The following is a 17631-nucleotide window of genomic DNA, read 5'->3' as shown; positions in this document are numbered from 1 at the left end:
AATGGCGCCGTGATTGATGGATGATTTGGATGGGCGGCCTGATTGACAGATTGACACGGTTTAATGACTTATAATTCGAATGTAAATTAGACAGGGAAATGTTAAAGATCCAACACTAATTAAATAAAAATATATTCATTTATTAACTGTTAAAAGAGTAAAAAACATTATTATTTATTTTTATATTATCAATGAAATTTAAACTGAAAGTCAATGGTACACATTTTATTTTCGGGCTATCAAGAGCAGCTTGAAAAAACGTTGAACCTTTTGCTTGTTAAATGTTCAACTTAATTTCCATATCTCAGCAAATAAGGAAATCTCATCCACCCACTGATTTCTTCTGCCCACCAAAAAGAGTCAAATGATCGCGATGAAGTTGCACTTCAGATGATATTCGCGCTTCATTATTCATTATTATGCATGTGAAAAGCCACTCGGCACCAAAAAAATTATAAAACCCATATATATTTGAGCCGGAAATCTTGGGAAGGTCGTCGAAACTAAAAACGGTTTAAGGTTCTCGACGGAAAAAAAAGAAAAAAATTGTCCAAAAGAATCATTTAATTGCAGCCTACGTGGAAGCCATTTAATGATGATCACGATGATGATCGACAACATCTTTATGATCGCCATGGTTATATGGTTATTGAAATGTTTCTCATAGCAGGCGTTGTCTTGAAAGGCCAACAATTGACGTACATTGAACCGCCGATGGCGACACTCCTCAAAAGTCGGGGAAATATAAGAAAGAATCGGGGGGAATTCAAGACCGCCAGAAAAAAATCCAGGAGGCATTAAAAATATTTTCATTAACCGCAACATAAAAAGATAAAGCCAAAAAGATAGAAAAAAAAAAGAAGCGGTAAAAAAAAGTTCTGTCGGGAACAAAAGAGAATAAAATTCAAGAGAAGGGTATTAAATCTGGGGGTACTACGTGTTCAGATTATGCGAGTGGTTGCTTTTTGGGAGGCCGAGGGAGGTGTTTATAACCATTAACTTTGGGTATTTCCTGATTGCTCTGTGAGGGGAGTTTCTCTACCCTGCAACGCCCCCTCCCCCGCTCCACAACACCACCCCCCTCCACCGCGCAACGCACACACACAACTCTTGCATAATAATTGACAGTTATAAATTTTACTTGGCTCTACATGCGCGCCCAGGTTGAAAATATAAGAAAAACTCTGAAAAATTGAGTCGATATGCATTGAGATAAATATGGGTGACAGGCAACTGAAACACAATAAAATATTTTAAACAAAAATTGAACCAAAAAATAGGACAAACTACAAAAAAATAAAAAATTTTAAATTAAACTATAAAATAATTGCATTTGGTGCTATCAACATTATATTTTTGTGAAAAATTTAAATTACTACAAAAAATCGGAAAACCTAAACGACTTTTTTTTTAGTGTACCCAGAAATAAGGCTACAAATATTTTCAATATATTTAATTAGCTTTTTTATCTAGACCTGAAAACATATATCATATATCTAATCCAAAGTATAACATCGAATTTAAAAAACTTGTAAAAAATTGAAAATCCACTATAGTTTTTGTTTTCAGTGTAGGGTCTTAAGGAGTGCTTAATTCTTTTGGCTCTTGTCCAGTTTGCCGGTCAGTTATAGCCCTCAGCTCCCTTCAAAGTTCACGTAACTCTCGTCGGCAGAAGGAGAAAGAGACAGCAGCTGAATGGGAGAAAGAGACGGGCATATGGTGTGCAAAAGAGACGGAAAGATGGCTGGGCCTACGTGCTAGTGTCTTTTTTTTTTTCTTCTTTTTTTTGGAGTGGATTGGGGATCGGAGATCTCGGCGACGCCAACGACTGCAGGCCGCATTAACATTCCAAGTTGGCCACTCCTGTTTGCGTACATCTGTATGCAGATATGGCCACATATAGCACATATATATAGCTATATATGTATACTCTCTCGAACACTTGAAATGTTGGATAACAGTTGTTGTTTCTTTTCTTTTTTCCCCTTTGCTGGTTTTGTTTTTATTACAATTTTATGAGTTTTTTACAATACATAAAAGAGTCGGTACCTGAAGTGTTTTTATCTCCCGGTTGGGTTCCTTTGAAATGGTACCCGGTATTTGGTATTTTTCTTTATTTTTTTGGTTTTGGCCCATGAATTGGCAAAAGCAACAGGCTTAAAAACGGCATTGTGATGTCATCGGACTTGGCTTTTGGTTAAGGCTCTTAAAAGTGTGATCTTGGGATTACAACACATTAAGTTTATCAAATTTTCGCACATAAAATGTCAAATTTATTGCTATTTTATCACGAGGAAATAATATAAGAGAATTTTAAGAGCTGGCAACCCTGGTACTTCCTGCAAATTAATAGCTGGCAACTCTGTTGCCTCTCCCTTTAAATTCTCCCTCATCTTTTTTCCGTCTTATGCAATTACCAAATTGCCCACTCCCCGACCTTAATCATTGCCACATTGTAATTATCATAGCCATCATTATTAGCAATCATTATACCCCTCCTCTGTATTCCTGACTCCCCGTCCTTGAGACACCGCCCCAAAGTGCCACGCCCTCGGCCCATTAGCACCAACCAACCACCACTCGCTGATCACTTTTTGTATGACCATCGAAAACTCGACTTCTGACCTCGAGGCACTCCCTGCCCACAGAAATGCATCCTGTTTGCCCGCCCGATCGAAACCTGGTTTTCTTTCTTTATGTAGGTTTTTAGTTGGGTACTTTTTACACACATGTCCGCGTATCGTGGCATCCATAGCAATGTGATCGGGTAACTTGATCAATGTGACCTCGGAATAGCTTGAGTCATTTAGGTATACTTACGAGTATATTCCCAAAAGACGATCACTTGAAATTCAATCAGTCCAAGCAGCTGCAAAGGGAAAAAACCAAGGCCACAAAAGGTGCCTAAGGATCCCTTAATTATGCACTTATATGGCATACGAATACTCAGGATCACTTCCCGGTTCGCTGCACTCGCGCTGCAAAGAAGGAAGCTCTTAGCGTCTTCTGTTTGTTTGCCTCTTTTGGTATTTGCAAATATTTATCATATAATCGAATTTGCAAGCAAACAAAGTGCAGAAAAAGAAAACAGGGACCAGAAAAGTAAAGAGCACCTGATAAAAAAAATCACTTTTCGTTCCAGTTTATCGATCAATGCTAATTAGAAAATCGATTGATCAATCTCACTTGCAAAGTAAACAAAATTCAAACAAAATCCAAAAAAAAGGGAAGGAGAGAGAGATGGAAAGAGATGTTGTCTTCGGTTTGCAGGTTGATTTTAACCACTTTGTGTGGTAATCCCCAACCAAACTTAAACCGTAACTGAAGCCCAACTCAAGCCATCAGAAATATGTAGAAGAAAAAGAAAGATGCTGATAAAACAGCTCGACATGGGAATACCCTTTAAAGTTTATAAATTGTATAATAAAATAAAATACGGTTAAGTAAATGTTAAGTAGAGGTTACGTAGAGGTTAAGTATAGGTTAACTGATCTTCAAGTATTTAAAAGAATTTTTATAATATACCATGAAAATGATACCGGTTAAGTAAAGGTTAAGGGCTAAGTAAGGGTTAAGCAAGGGTTAAATTAGGGCTAAGAGAACCTAAAGTATTTGAAAGAATTGGTATAATATGCCATAAAAATGATAACAAATTAGTTTTTGTGAAATATTATACCCTCCATTACCCTGGACGGCGAAAAAAGGTGTCAGTTGGACATTTGCAGGGAGCTTTGGTCCACAGGTGTTTTTAGTGTTTTTGGTGTTTTTGCCCCACCTTTTCGGAGTCGAATTAACGATATATATATATATCCCCACCTATGGCGCATCCAGTTGGCCAGTTGCTGATCTCGCTGCTGGAATTGCATAAATACTCGGTAAGCAAATGAGCAACGGTTAATCAATAAGCCCCACAGATTGGATAATATCACTGGAAGGCGAGTGAGGGGTGGCCAGGGAAAAACCGGGGTGATGATCTGCTTGCTGGCTGCTTCGCTTGCATATGCGAGCATGTTGCGTGCCCTGCTAATTGCAGGCGAAGCGGTTAAGAAAAAGCGGCCACTGCGGCCAACGCGGCGTATGTGTAATGCGGTTAATCAACGACGGCGACGACGACGAACGGAATGAACGAACAAACGGCCTTGAGACCAGCTGCCAACCAGTTTTGGCTTATGAAATCAGCAGCAGTTAACTGAGACCGAGGCGACCATAGAGCATCCCAAAAAATGCAAGTGAATGTCGCTGCTGCACAAAGAAAAAATCATAAAACATAAAAGTATCAGTTTCATATTGATGTCTCGGTTTTTTTTACTATGTATATATTTCTTTCAATGAGAAATTTTTTGTTGCAATTTGGTGAAAACTACAGTTTTTAATCGGCTACTGTTTAAAATTGAAAAACGGTCAAAAAATTATATATCCTACATATTATAAGTTGAAACCAGAATATACCACGGTATTTTACTTTTTTTTAACGCGAATTCCTTAGTTTCATAATTTGGTCCTTTTGGTTCTGTAGTTTTAGTCATAAAACTTATTTAAAACCAAAACCTCCTAAACTATTTGTTTGCCCTACTTTTTCTTCGAGTGTGGGTTTTTTTTTCTGGAATCCCTCTTCGAACCGCCGAAACTAGTGCAGTTTTGAACTTCCTAGTGGCCAAACGCCATTGAAAAGCAACAACGATCGGCAGCAGGTGTGAATGATTTAGTGTTAACATGGTCGTAACCAAAAAAAAAAAAAATAAAATAAAAACAAAGAAATACAGACCAACGGCTCCTGTCGATCGTTCTGCGCTCGTCCATCTTTCTCTCTCTCTCTCTTTCGCACAGTCAAGACCCCAGAGACCCCCGAACACCCCGATCACCGATCCCCAATCCCCAATCCCCGATGTTACCGATATGTTAAAGCCGAAGTTGAAGTCGAAGTCGAAGTCGAAGCCTCTGCTGCAGTCGCTGCCGCGGTCGACGGCGGCAGAATGGCAACGGCAACGGTTTTCGATGGTTGAAGCGTTCATCATTTTGCCATTTCACGTTCAGCTGGCAGCGAAATCGAAAGTGACTGCTCCCCGAAGACCCAAGATAAACATATATATCTATATATATTGTATATATATAGAGAGGTCTTCAGAAAAGAGTCCATGGTACTGCCAACATAATATCCTCCCGGCAGGTGTGTGTGTGTGCGTGTGTTTGTGTGTGTTGGTTAGCCATATAAAATAAGCGGTACCAGTGGTTTAAGAAGTCAAAGCCCAGTCGAAACTTGAGCCCGAAAAAGCCGCAAAAAGCGGCAAAAAGTGCATTTCAAAAATCCTCAATTTTTTTCAATTTTTTTTTTGTAAGTTTTTAAAAAATAGTTGAAAAGTTTTTTACAATTTTCCCAGTCCTATTAACTAATTTTTTTTATTGCCCAACTAATCAACACACACTACAACATACACACTCCCTCACCCAAAAAAAAATAATTGAATTGATTTTCTGTTGCTGACAAAAAATAAATGCAAACAACCAAAAATAGTGTACAAAACGTAAAAAAAAAGTGAAAAGTGAAAGTGCAACTTGAAAAAATGACCAAAGTGAACAACATCAACAAAAGCAACTAAACAACAACAACAGCAGCAGCAAGCTAATGTGTCCAATGTTTAAAAAAAATAACAAATGAAAAAAACACTCACACACACCAAATCCAAAGTGCATAACAATTAAAGATTTTTCGAAAAATCAATTTCTGTCATTCAATTTTTACACTCTGTTTATTTATTTTTACACCCATTTTTTTTACTGTTTTTTTTTTTGTTTTGTTCAAGCTGAAGCAGGCAGTTGACTTTCAAAAGTGTCAATAAAATTTATGTAAAAAAGCAGTTAACGAAAAAGTTGTTATAACAGCATTGACAACAACAACAACAACAACAAGGAGAGCAACCTAGGATCCACAACTACAGCAACAACAAAAACAGCTCAAAATGCTGCTCAAAATGTAAGTAAAGTGTATTAAACAAATAATTAAAAAGACCCCTTAGAGCAAAAAAAAATAAATAAACAATTGCAGCTGTCGTTCAAGGTCAAGTTAACGATTTGGCGGATTACGCAAAGTTAGCTTAGGGTTTAGTAGGTAGATGTTATTATGGTACTATGATAATGCTTAGTTATAACATCTTGGGAAAAAACATTTCAGTTTTCTATAAATAAAATATTTGAAAAGCTAGAGGAAGCTGTTATTTTAGGCCAGCTTTTGAAAATATTTAATGTTATAGGTATATTCATTTTAAGGAAATACCCCTTTGCTTAAAGAAATTTTGTTGAAGGATGTTTAAATTTTGTTGTTCAGAAACACAATTTAAAATAATTATTGGAAAATAGTTCATAGTCCACTTAATTATTAACTGGAAAATAACAGGAAGATAACTGGAAGTTCCTTTAATTATTGACTAGAATGAACTATAAGTTAATAATTATATGAACTATGACTGTTTCCCAATTTTTGGACTGAAGATTAAAAAGAAAATATGATTAATATGAAATAATGTATAGTCCATCACCATTTATTTTGGCTTTATTCCGAATTTTCGCCTGCAGCGGACTGTTAACCTTGATCAATCACACGGACAGTTAGTCAATCAGTGGGTTAATATGCATGATGAAGGCGTGGCAATGATATTTTTTATTGTATTCTTTTTTTTTTTATTGTACAAAAGGTCAAACCGGCGAGGTGCCGCGATCTCTCTTTCGAAAAGGTCAACTATGCAGAAAAAACATATATTTATTTGTATGTGCGGTGGAAAATGCAAGGCAATTGCGAGAGGTGAAGTCAACAAACCTTTTGGCAAGACGACGACTAAGACGAAGACGACGACGCATCCACTTAACAATGCAAAACTTACTTTACATTTCATGGCTGCTACAATATGGTTGTTGCTATTGCAAATCTTGCTGCCGATTTAGCAGTTTTTTGTTTTTTGTTGTTTTTTTTTAACTGTCTTATTGCCGCTTCACTGCCTCTCGAAAACGTCAATGGCCGCCGAAGTTTATGAAAAACTTAAAACCAAATTCCGAATTCGAATCCGAAGCTAAGGCTGAAAAGCACCCGCAAATACATATATTTCTTCTCCTGTTTTTAGCCAAAATGAATTGCCAAATTATAATACAAATTGCATGCCACACCCGCTAACAGGCTGAATGAAAAAAAAAACAAATTAACAGCACTCCCTTTCCACAGATGTTTTTTTTTACAGGTTGCATGAAGTGCAGCGCCAAAGAAAAGAAATGAAACACAATGGGAAGCAAGGGGTTAAGATTGGGAGTGGAGTTCCGTCAAGAGTTACCCACATGAAGATTATACACACATATATTTATCACAGAGTTTTCCCAACCATAGCGGTAATAGGGCACTCAGAAAAACGTTTAAAAGTGGGTAGTAAATCTCTTCTAAGTAATGGCATTTTTTAAGCAAAACTTATATTTAATAATTACAAAAAAATGTAGGTTGCTTTAAAGACTTTTTTTTTAATTTATAATTATATTTAACTTAAACATTCTCATAAATATTGTGAAATTAATTTATATTATTCACTCTTTAAACCTAGCTAATTATTTTATTTTAACTACCAATACTGTAAACTAAAACCATGCGTTTTTCTCACCGTGTAGCAATTAAAGTCACAAAATATCATCACTCAGCTTAGTTAATTTCCATCGTTTAACTGCTTAAAGTAGCCAAAATGCCAGTGGATGCCGTTAAATGTCTCGAGAAACAGGCAATAAATGATCCAATTTTGTTGAAGGTGTTTTAATGGCAATCCAAGTCAAGGCAATCTTGCCATGAATGAGTGTAAATGATTCTTTGGAATTCGATTCACACACCACATTCTGCGTGTGAGTCATTTACACAGATTATGTCTGAGCAGCTAATTGAAGCTAATAAACTGCGGGAAATTACGTGAGTTTCGGAAACAAGAAACATGATTGAAACCGAATGAAAAAGAAGTTAATTAAATAGTCGGTATTTTTGCTGGTTTATTTTTTATTGTACAACTTATTTGAAGGCTAAATATTGGGGAATCTTATTCACACTTTTGATGACATCCTAATATTTTTGGCCCTGGTCTAATTTTTAAAATTAAATGCCTGAATGACATTTAACTTTCGATTGGTATTTTGTATTATTATTTAATTGTTTTGTGCTAAGCCGAAACTAAGCACATATTATTTTGTGGCAATTACTTCGGATTGCAATTGTTAATGGGAAAATATATATATGCTGTGTGCATTGTCACCTCATGCATAACAGACCCTTTTGTCCAAGGAGACGACTGACTTCACTGCAGCAGCAATTTTTATTTGCACGTCTACGTGGATGTGGCCATAATTATAACTTTTCTTAAAGTCGCAGACTTATGGCTTTTGGCCATTGTTGAGCTGCCCGTTTTTGGGGCTGTTGCAATTAAAATAAGTTGAAGTTGTCTACCTTTGCAGTAAGGTGTTGCCAGCCCATGTTGTTCGTTCGTTCGTTGGTTGTTTGTTGGTTGTTCGTTGCTAGTCCCCGAAAACTTGTTCGAGAAGTGAACGCCAGCCAGCCAGCCAGCCAGACTTGCACATAATTCAAAATGTTAAAAGTTATCGTCAAGAGCGCTCTGTTCGCATGCACAGGAAAAAAATATTTGGATTTTACAAATGTTTTAATTATAAAAAAAAGTATAATCATAAGATGATAAGAAGAAGATCGAAAGGAGATTAAAAGAATATCAAAAGAAGATTCAAAAGAGATTAAAAGAAAATCGACAGAAGATCATAAGCAGATCAAATGAAGATCAAAAGAAAATGGAACAGAATTTCTCATAATTTTTTCTTTTACATTATCTTTTAAATCCTTTAATTTATTTTCTCTGTTAATGCTTTTGATTTTCCTGCCTGGAAATGAAAAACCCAACAAAACTCGGGGACCTCTGATCTGGTTTGATCTGGTCTGGAATTGAAATGGGTTAACACCTTTTGTATTTTGTTGTGAACAACCGGTTTGCGATTCCTGGCTCTAGTTTCCCGGTCGTTTTGGAACCGTTTTGCGGTTTGCCTTGAGCATCGCTTTCATTGCATTGCAATGCGGATTCGCAGAGCCCAATGAACTATTGTGTGGCGGTGGTGCTGTAGTATAGCCGGTGGTGTTGGTGGTGCTATACGGTGGTGCACGCTCCATTCAGCGGCTAGACGTACACGATGATGATAATGATGATGATGGCCAAATCATGATCGCATGCGCAATCGACTTTGTGTGGCTAATGAAATTGTGAAAGGTTTTTCATGCCAGATTAGAGATGAGGCAGCACATCAAAGATCGCTGAAGCTGAAGCTGAAAAGGCTGAAAAAGCCAACTAAAAGCGAAAAACTAATAACCGGCTAGCCGTGATGGCTGATTAGGAGCACGCGCCGATCAGAAACCAGAAAGAAATGCCAAAAGGCGTCTAGCGATTTGATTAATACCCTTTAATCTATTAGGAAATATTTGTATAATTAATACTTTATTTTATTATTAAATAACTAACAAATAATTAAATAAAAAATTAATTAAGTTTAAATAAACAAATAGAATATAGTACAAGAATTCAAGGAGTTGCCAGTCTACAAACTTTCCAATAGCCCACATACCTTTCTCTTAGTGTAAAGCTTATGCAGTTGAGGTTGAAGTTAAAGCCCGGTCTGATTATAGAGTTTTTTGTGTAAGATTAATTGGGTTAGACATGGCTGAATGCATTGAGCTACGAATTCAGATGGGGCACTGGATAATGCAAAGCTGGGCACTTAAGCTATTAAAGTCAAGACAGGAGAGATTTTCATCGCAAGTGAAGTAAGCTCATTACTCTCAAATTAATTTCAAATCAAATTATCAAAGAGAGCTATTAATCTTTTCTTGAGTTTCGTTTTTCTTTAATAGCAAGCTGATAAGCCAATGTCCATCTGGAAAATAGAAAATATTAATGCCAATGAAGAGATAAGTTGATGAGCAATAGGATAAAAGGGAATAGTATTAGCTCTTTAGAATCCGGCTCGAAGGACCACAAAAAGCATTAATGTTTCCCATTTTTGGGTAAAGCTTTTAAAGAAATGTTATATTCAATGAAAAGACAAACTCAAGAGCAATCAGAAAAAAGAAATAGGTTCAGGTTCATTAGAAAGAAAACTCTATTTGTCGAAATCCGACTTGAAGGACCATAAATACAATTTTCTTCTTCTCATTCGCTATTCTTTCTACTTCTACAGTTTCCTTCTGGCTTTCCTGGCCTCCCAATCCTCGGCAGACTCAGCGGATCCCCTTTCGACATCTGCCAGCGACAATAGTCAAGTCAAGTTGGCCGAGGAAAATCCAGCGTCGGCGATTCCCTTCGAGACCTCGCACAAACATCCGGGAGCCGCGGAGCGAGACGATGGCTTCCATACCTCGCACAAAATCAGCATAAGGGCCGCCGATTCCGCCGACTATTCGATGAACCTGCTGCCCACCAAGGAGCGCCCCGAATTGAATCCCGTTCTGAGTGCCCTAATCAACGAGGATGTGATGAAGAGCATCGAGGCCAAGCGAGCCATCGAAGAGGAGGAACTGGCCGAAGTGAGGCGTGAAATCGAGGAGGCCGCTCAAGCAGAATTGGCCCACAAAAGGGGTTCCTCCACCACTGAGGCACCTGCTCCCCAGTTGACCACCCTGCCGACGGCTGGCAAGAAGATCGACAATCTGGACGAGGATATAGTCGTCGATCCCCATGAAGAGTTCGTTAACCAAAACTTTGCCCTCGAGGGTGCGGGCAGTGAGAACAGCAAGAAATCTCGCATTGAGATCAAAAAGGGACCCAATGGTCAGGACTACGAGTACGAGTATGTCTACTACTACGATGAGGATGAGGATCCCAGCAAGGTGGAGGCTGCAGCGGCTGTCGAGCCCGAGGTGCGTGGCAAGACTAGGTATACGAACATCGAGAGGAGCACTGCGGCCACTCCGAGTGAGAATAGCCTGCACAGCGGCAAGGCCAAGGGAAGATCCTCCTCCGCCGACACCTCTGAAGATATCGAGGCTGAACGTCTGCCCATGATCACCCGATTCCCCAGTCGTGGCAAGAACATCGAGGTGCCACCAACGCCTGCTCTCGATTCCCTGGAAACGGCCGCCGAACGCAAGAAGATCAGTGTGAAGCGCCCCAGCTTGGAATTGGTGGACAGTGCCACCTTCAACACGGATGAAAAGCAAACCAAGGCCACGCGCAAGGGTGAAAATGAGCTGAAGCCGGTGATTGCCGTCGAACAGGAGGAGGCGGCCGCCAGGAAGAAGGAGCAACAGGCCAAGGAGGAGCAGGCCAAAAAGGAAAAGGAGGCGGCTGCTGCTGCTGATGAGGCGATTCCCGTCGATCAGGAGGAATCCGAACAGACCACGCCCTCGATGGAGAAGGCCGCCCTCGATCTCTATGCCATTCTGACCAACGAGAATCTGAACAACGAGCAGACCACCGCAATTCCAGACAGCGAAGGTGTTACCACCTTCATTCCCGACACCGCCAGCACGGATGAGGATGGCCTGACCACGCTGATCGATGAGATTCCCTCGACTAGCAGCAGCACCACCACAACCACTACGACGACCACAACCACGACGACCACCACGGAGACACCAACCACCACGACCACCACCACCACAACCACGGCGGCTCCTTCACTCTTCGGCGGCAGGAGAGCCGGATTGAATGGTCTCGCCGGGCGCAATCGCTTCAAGTTGAACAGATCCGAGGGCGGCAGCACCACCACCAGCACCACCGAGGCTCCGGTGGCCACCGAAACCACCAAAACTGGAAGAAGTTAGTTTAATTATTATGAAAAAAAAATCCTAATGATTTCAAAATCACTTTTAAAGGTGTATAAAAGTATTAAAAAAACTGTTGCCTACTTTTAGGCACCTTTAAAAGTTATTTCAAAATATAAGCTATATGGTTATTTTTTTTTAATATTAATATCCCTTTTTCCCATTAGATCGCTTCTCGCGCCCCTCGATTGGAGGCCGATCTCGTCCTGGAGCCAGGACCACCGCTTCGCCAGAAGCCACATCATCCGTCGCCCCCGCCACCGAGGAGGAAGTCGTCGTTGCCAAGGAAGTTAAGCCTGTGAGCACGGGCTTCGCACGAGGCAGACGTGAGTATTTAATAAATAAATAGACTACCAAAACTAGTTTTCCAATTTAGCCATAAATATTCATTCAACTTGAGGCACACAAAGTATGAAGTAATAATTGACTAATATTTCAACAATTTAACATAGTAAATTGGCTTTTATTTGTACTATTTCGACACCAAACCATCAAAGCAAAAGGGCTATCAATACTGATCAGATCTAATTTATTTAAAATAAGGCATGTAAATGATCGGTTATTAGCATGTCCACCTTCAGCTTTTCGGCCACTGACTTTGTTAACTGGGTCAAGGGCAAAACGCTTAAGCCCGAAATTAAGTTTCAGGCCTTTGGGAAAGTGAATTTAAATTGTTATTACTAACGAAGTTGTAGTGAAGTGAAAGCATTAGCTTAAGTATTGTAAATTGTATTCAGGGTTATTTCCAGTCAATTTAAATTTAAATTGTATTACAAGGCTGATTTCTAGTTTTGATAACACAAGAAAACAAACTTTAATTTAATCACAATTTTACACAAAAAAATAATTCGTTTTTCGTCCGAAACAATTGAAATATAGATTCAAATATAGATTGTCATACCTTTCTGAACTCGGCATTAAATTTCCAATCGATTGGCATTTAAAGCTGGAAATTTTAATTTTTGACCATTTTTCGTAAAAAATTATGACGTACCACCTTAAAAAAATGTGAAAATTGGCGAAAATTTTATTTTTCCAAAATCACACTGAAAGTTACATGGATTTATTTATTATTTTGTTATCTGTTCAAAACAGTTTGTATTTTTGGTGTAGGACCATTTTGGGCCAAGTTACAGCAAAAAAACAAAAAAGAAAAATTCATATTTTTACCAAAAACCCAGAAAAAAAAAAATAATTGATCCCATTTATTTTTAGCCCGCAACCGCTTCAACCTCCGCGGTTCCACCACCACGAGCACCACTGAGCGTCCCGGCGAGGAATCCCCGGCTGAAGGTGACGCCGCCGCGGAATCGGCCGCCCCCTCCTCCACCACCGCAAGGAGCACACTGAGAGGTCGTCCCGGTTTGGGAGGACTTCGTGGACGCAGTCGCACCACCACCACCAAGGCACCCGCCAATCCAGAGGGTGGTGAGACGGCAGCTGAGAGTGGCTCCTCCAATTCCGCCGAGGAGGCCAGGTCTGCTGCTCCCGCCGCCGCCGCAGCTTCTCCCGCGGAGCCAGTGCGTCCGTCCCGCTTCAATCTTCACCGCGCCGGCGGCAATCGCCTGCTGCCCCGCGGCAAACTGGGAAGGTCGGGAGTCAGCAGCACGGAGGCGCCCAAGGAAACGCCAGCGGCTGCCGAGGATTCGGCCGCCGACAGCAGTAGCCATCACAATGACGTCAAGGAGGAGGAAACGGCGGGCGGCGAGGCCGGCGAAAAAGCTGGCGAGGCTGGCGGCGATTCCTCCGCCGCTCCAGCGGCACCCGTTTCCGGGCTGAATCGCCTCAAGACCCGGCCACGCCTCAACGCCCTCACGCACAAGACTGATGCGGTCAAGCCGAAGGCAGCCGCAGCCCCCGCCCCCGCGCCCAGGAAGATCAATCCCCTGCTGGCCAAGCGACGACTCCACCTGGGAGCCAGCTCCACCACAGGTAATGAATGGGGGTCAATCTACCATGAAGAAATATGAAATATTTAGAAGAAAAAATATAGAGTTGGGAAACTCTGGTCAAGCTTTGATTTGGGTCATAATTTTTCAAGTCATCTAAAACTTACAAATATTTACACATGCGGAAAAAATAATAGAAACGTTTATATTATTTTTTCCGCCACTGTATCTGGTGATTATGTAAAATTGTAATGCAGTCTTTTAGGGAACTGCAAAACAAACTTTTAGAGGTATACCACTTTAAAATCGGTATCAAATAAGTCAAGTTATGGAACTCTAAAAGTACATTTTGGGTTCATTATTTTCCTAGACATCAAAATTATGAATAAATCTAAGCTAAATATTTAAAAGCAGATTATTAGATATTTAAAGTGCACACTTTAGGAGCCATAGAGCCCAGAAGGAATGCGATTTGGGGCACCTTTCGATAAAATCCTTGGATAAATCTTTAATCCATCTATTTCCGTTTACAGAATCCCCCGCTGAGGAGGAGCACTCATCGCCAGACTCCTCCGCGGAGCAGCCCGCCAAGGAGGAGGCGTCCGCCGGTGGAAGCGACGAGTCCGCCGGAGAAGGAGCCGCTGGAAAGCAGGAGTCGGAAACCACGGAGGCGACGGAGGCAACCACCAAACAGCAGGCCCGTGGACTGGGACTTTTGGGCCAGCGTCGTCGTCTGCCGCTCCGCAAACCAGGAACGATCCTGTAAACACACCACTATAATCCAATCCGAATCCAATCCAATCAATCAATCAAATACACATCGCCATCCGCCCATTGAATCCTGAATATAATACTCGTCACGATTCGCTGCTGCATAATCCTAAAGAAGATAAACAAAACTTTTTGGGATGATGGCCCACACAAGCGATAATAACTCTTAAAAATTGTTTGATATATGTACGTCCTTTAAGTTTCCTCCTCCTCGTAATCCTTCTTCCTCCTCCCCCAAGGACTCGTTAGCTTTGTACACATATTACACTAATTAAACTACTGATAAATGCGGATATACTATGTAAGTAAGATCCCTCCTTGCGCCGAAGAGAAAGGAAAGAAGAAAAGTCACCAGAACGGAAAACATGGAGCGAGCCCAAGAACGAGGAGATCCAAGCCACTCGTAGACCACTAAGCACAAAGTCCCCGAAAAAATGCGAAGTAACTGTGCCCTATTATATATATATATTCTATATAGGTATATATATCTATTTGTATACCCCGACCTTGCCCCCTCCTTTTTTCCACTGAGATCACACGCATCCAAATCGACGCGTGCATAGAAGATACATTTATTATTATATTTTTTTTCTGAGATACAATTATGAACAAAAAACGACTTTTAATTATATATTGAATAAAAACGAAAGGAAAAACATAAAAATTTAAATCAGGGGCATTTATTTTTATTTTGGGTATAATTTATTGATATAATTTTGTAATACTTCTCTTGGCCGAAAAGTGTTGAACTTAATCTTGATTACGCCGATCTCGATCTTTAATAACTCTACTCTCTGGCTTTGTATGTTGGCCAAACATTTACCCAGCATTACGTAAGGTGTACGTAAGGGGTTCTTCAAACACAGAGAACCAAACGATGTCAAGAATAATCGATGCAATATAAACACATGTAGCTTATCTATGTGGAGTATAAATATGTGGATAATTACCCGAGAACACTTTAGATTGCGTTCAGTTCAGCATTATGTCGAGTCGGTGGATTATTTGTATGGTGATTGTCTCGGTGACGACTATCGTCCTCTCAACCCGAGTTGAAAGTGGAAAGAAAAGTTCCGAAATGCTTTTGGAGGAAAGCAATCAACAGTTGAATATGATTTTGGAATCTATAAATGAAATCGAACGTCAGCGGATAAAAGAGAATACAAAAACCCAACAACTGGATAGAGTTAAACAGCGGCCGAATAGCAAAAGATTGCGATGGAATCGAAGAAGGAGGATTATATCAGATCCCGAAGAACCTGAGAAGAGTGAGAATCGAGCATGGGCTCCACCCACTTCGATATCATATAACCCACCCAATCCTGATTACCTTAATGTGAACGACTATGCACCTACTCCGGCGCCGTGGTGGTTTAACTGAAGGTTATCCCAGAGTTAAATTGTACATATAAACAACTGTTTTTTTTTTACTTTAAGAACTCAAGAATCTAGGGAATAAATAAAAATCTTTAAACCATTATTCTTGGCTTACGAAATTTACCTACATTTTACAATTACCTATACTTTTTACCAGACTAAACTGATTCCTATACACAATCCATTTAGTTTCGAGCTTTTATGATAAAGCCCAAGACATTTACCATTTGGCGAATAGCTTTTAAGCTAAAGTTTTGCCCAAATTTAATCAGGTAAAGTTAATCGAAAGTGGGAAATAAAAACACCAGGGAGTATTAGGCGTTGGATTAACGATTTGGAAACCCCATTGATTCATTCTATACCATAACCATAGAGTTAAGCCACAAAAAACCGAACCGGTTCCGATCGGAACTTGGGAAATGATTGGCGATTTTGGCCCGTGCTTTGTAACTCAATTTGTTTGCTTTGATTCAATTCGATTCGATTCGATCGTAAAGTGAAATGTTCGCATTGATTGATTGATGGATGGATGCATTGGTGGCAGTGGCAGCATATCGCTAACGGAATCGAAACCGTTTCAGCCTTGTGGGCAGAGGGCCAAAAAAACTAAAATTAAAAATTGGGAGTGGTGGGTCACTAAGTCACTCGAATATTTGCTTATTTTGCTAGCCAATTGGCGAATTATTTCGGATTGTTTTGAATACCCTTTTGGAAGAGTTATACGTTCATTACCTTTAAGTTGTTTTAAAATTTTTATGAGAATAAATTTGAATATTTTTTATTATGATAAATAATAATAGATATAATATACATTTTAATTAAAAATCGAAATTACATATTTTCGTTTTGTCCTTTTTAAAACCTTTAAATAACAAAGATACTTTGTACTTAATGTTGTTATTTAATACACATTTTGTAAAATAAAGAGTGCTCCACACTTCGACCAAATCAGCAAAACCCCTTTTTTCCTGTTTCGCTATTCAATTGAATTCAATGGTGGAAGTACATACATTTTTTAATTTTTTTTAGAGCAAATCACTGTTAGCCTTGACACCGGGGCGTATGCGTAATCGCCCCCAAAATAGGCAATCGAAAAGCCAAAGCGGAACTCTTGGCTTCTTGGCTTTTCTGTGGGCCACACTTATTTCCGATCTGAAAAATTGGCCAATCGACGGACAACTGAGTGCAAACGCAGAAGAAAATAAATAATAAAATTAAATTAATTATGCTCAATAATATTGTATAATATTATATAGCTTTTATTTTTTTACTTATACAAAATTTCCCAATTCAATAGTTTTAATACTATTATTTTTCTCCATGTGCAATGCACTTTCTGGCCAGCGTGTCGTCAAAAGGCAAGGAAGCAGAGCGTGGCCAAAAAAAAAAAAACACAAGGTCGGTCGTTTAGCTTGGCTTAAACCTACCCATCCAGCTGGTAATTCCACAGAAAACACCAAAAAATAAACTACACCACCCCACTTAGAACTCCGTTTAGCAGCAGTTGTTCAAACAGAAATTAGTTGGCTTTGGCCGGTTCAGCTTCAGTTGATAATTATTATAATATTTATAGTTGTTGCTGCTGCTGCTGCCTATCGCTAAATTTTTAATTGCTCAAGACAAAGGCACAGTTTTTATGCATAATTAGAGGCTTACAATTTGTGTTTCAGCACACACAGTCCTTCACATTGCCAAAAGAAATACAAAGAATACAATATAATAAAATAAAAATTATAACACTAATTACACTCGAAAAAGCAGCGG

The 17631-nt window shown here is 39.5% G+C and overlaps 2 protein-coding genes across 2 annotated transcripts; both read left to right on the top strand.

The window, feature by feature from the left end:
- The first annotated feature begins 5015 nt into the window (after nucleotides 1-5015).
- Nucleotides 5016-15160, top strand: LOC108056249 (uncharacterized). The gene is made up of 6 exons (XM_017139967.3): nucleotides 5016-5138; nucleotides 5802-5971; nucleotides 10246-11825; nucleotides 11998-12156; nucleotides 13046-13762; nucleotides 14253-15160. The coding sequence occupies exons 2-6, from the start codon at nucleotides 5958-5960 to the stop codon at nucleotides 14483-14485; spliced, it is 2703 nt and encodes a 900-aa protein (XP_016995456.2). The 5' UTR covers nucleotides 5016-5138; nucleotides 5802-5957; the 3' UTR covers nucleotides 14486-15160.
- A 287-nt stretch (nucleotides 15161-15447) lies between these two features.
- LOC108056229 (uncharacterized) lies at nucleotides 15448-15964 on the top strand. The gene has a single exon (XM_017139943.3). The coding sequence runs from the start codon at nucleotides 15476-15478 to the stop codon at nucleotides 15869-15871; it is 396 nt and encodes a 131-aa protein (XP_016995432.2). The 5' UTR covers nucleotides 15448-15475; the 3' UTR covers nucleotides 15872-15964.
- Nucleotides 15965-17631: the final 1667 nt, after the last annotated feature.

Source organism: Drosophila takahashii, chromosome X, assembly GCF_030179915.1.
Source record: "Drosophila takahashii strain IR98-3 E-12201 chromosome X, DtakHiC1v2, whole genome shotgun sequence".
In the NCBI taxonomy this organism is placed as follows: Eukaryota; Metazoa; Arthropoda; class Insecta; order Diptera; family Drosophilidae; genus Drosophila; species Drosophila takahashii.
This window is presented reverse-complemented; position numbering and strand designations above follow the sequence as displayed.

What these genes read in the sequence shown, in the direction of transcription:
- LOC108056229 (XM_017139943.3), top strand. Translation starts at nt 15,476, where the DNA reads ATGTCGAGTCGGTGGATTATTTGTATGGTGATTGTCTCGGTGACGACT.
- LOC108056249 (XM_017139967.3), top strand. An exon ending in AACCACCAAAACTGGAAGAA is followed by an intron (nt 11,826 to 11,997) that starts GTTAGTTTAATT and finishes TTTTCCCATTAG; the next exon opens with ATCGCTTCTCGCGCCCCTCG. An exon ending in GGGCTTCGCACGAGGCAGAC is followed by an intron (nt 12,157 to 13,045) that starts GTGAGTATTTAA and finishes ATTTATTTTTAG; the next exon opens with CCCGCAACCGCTTCAACCTC.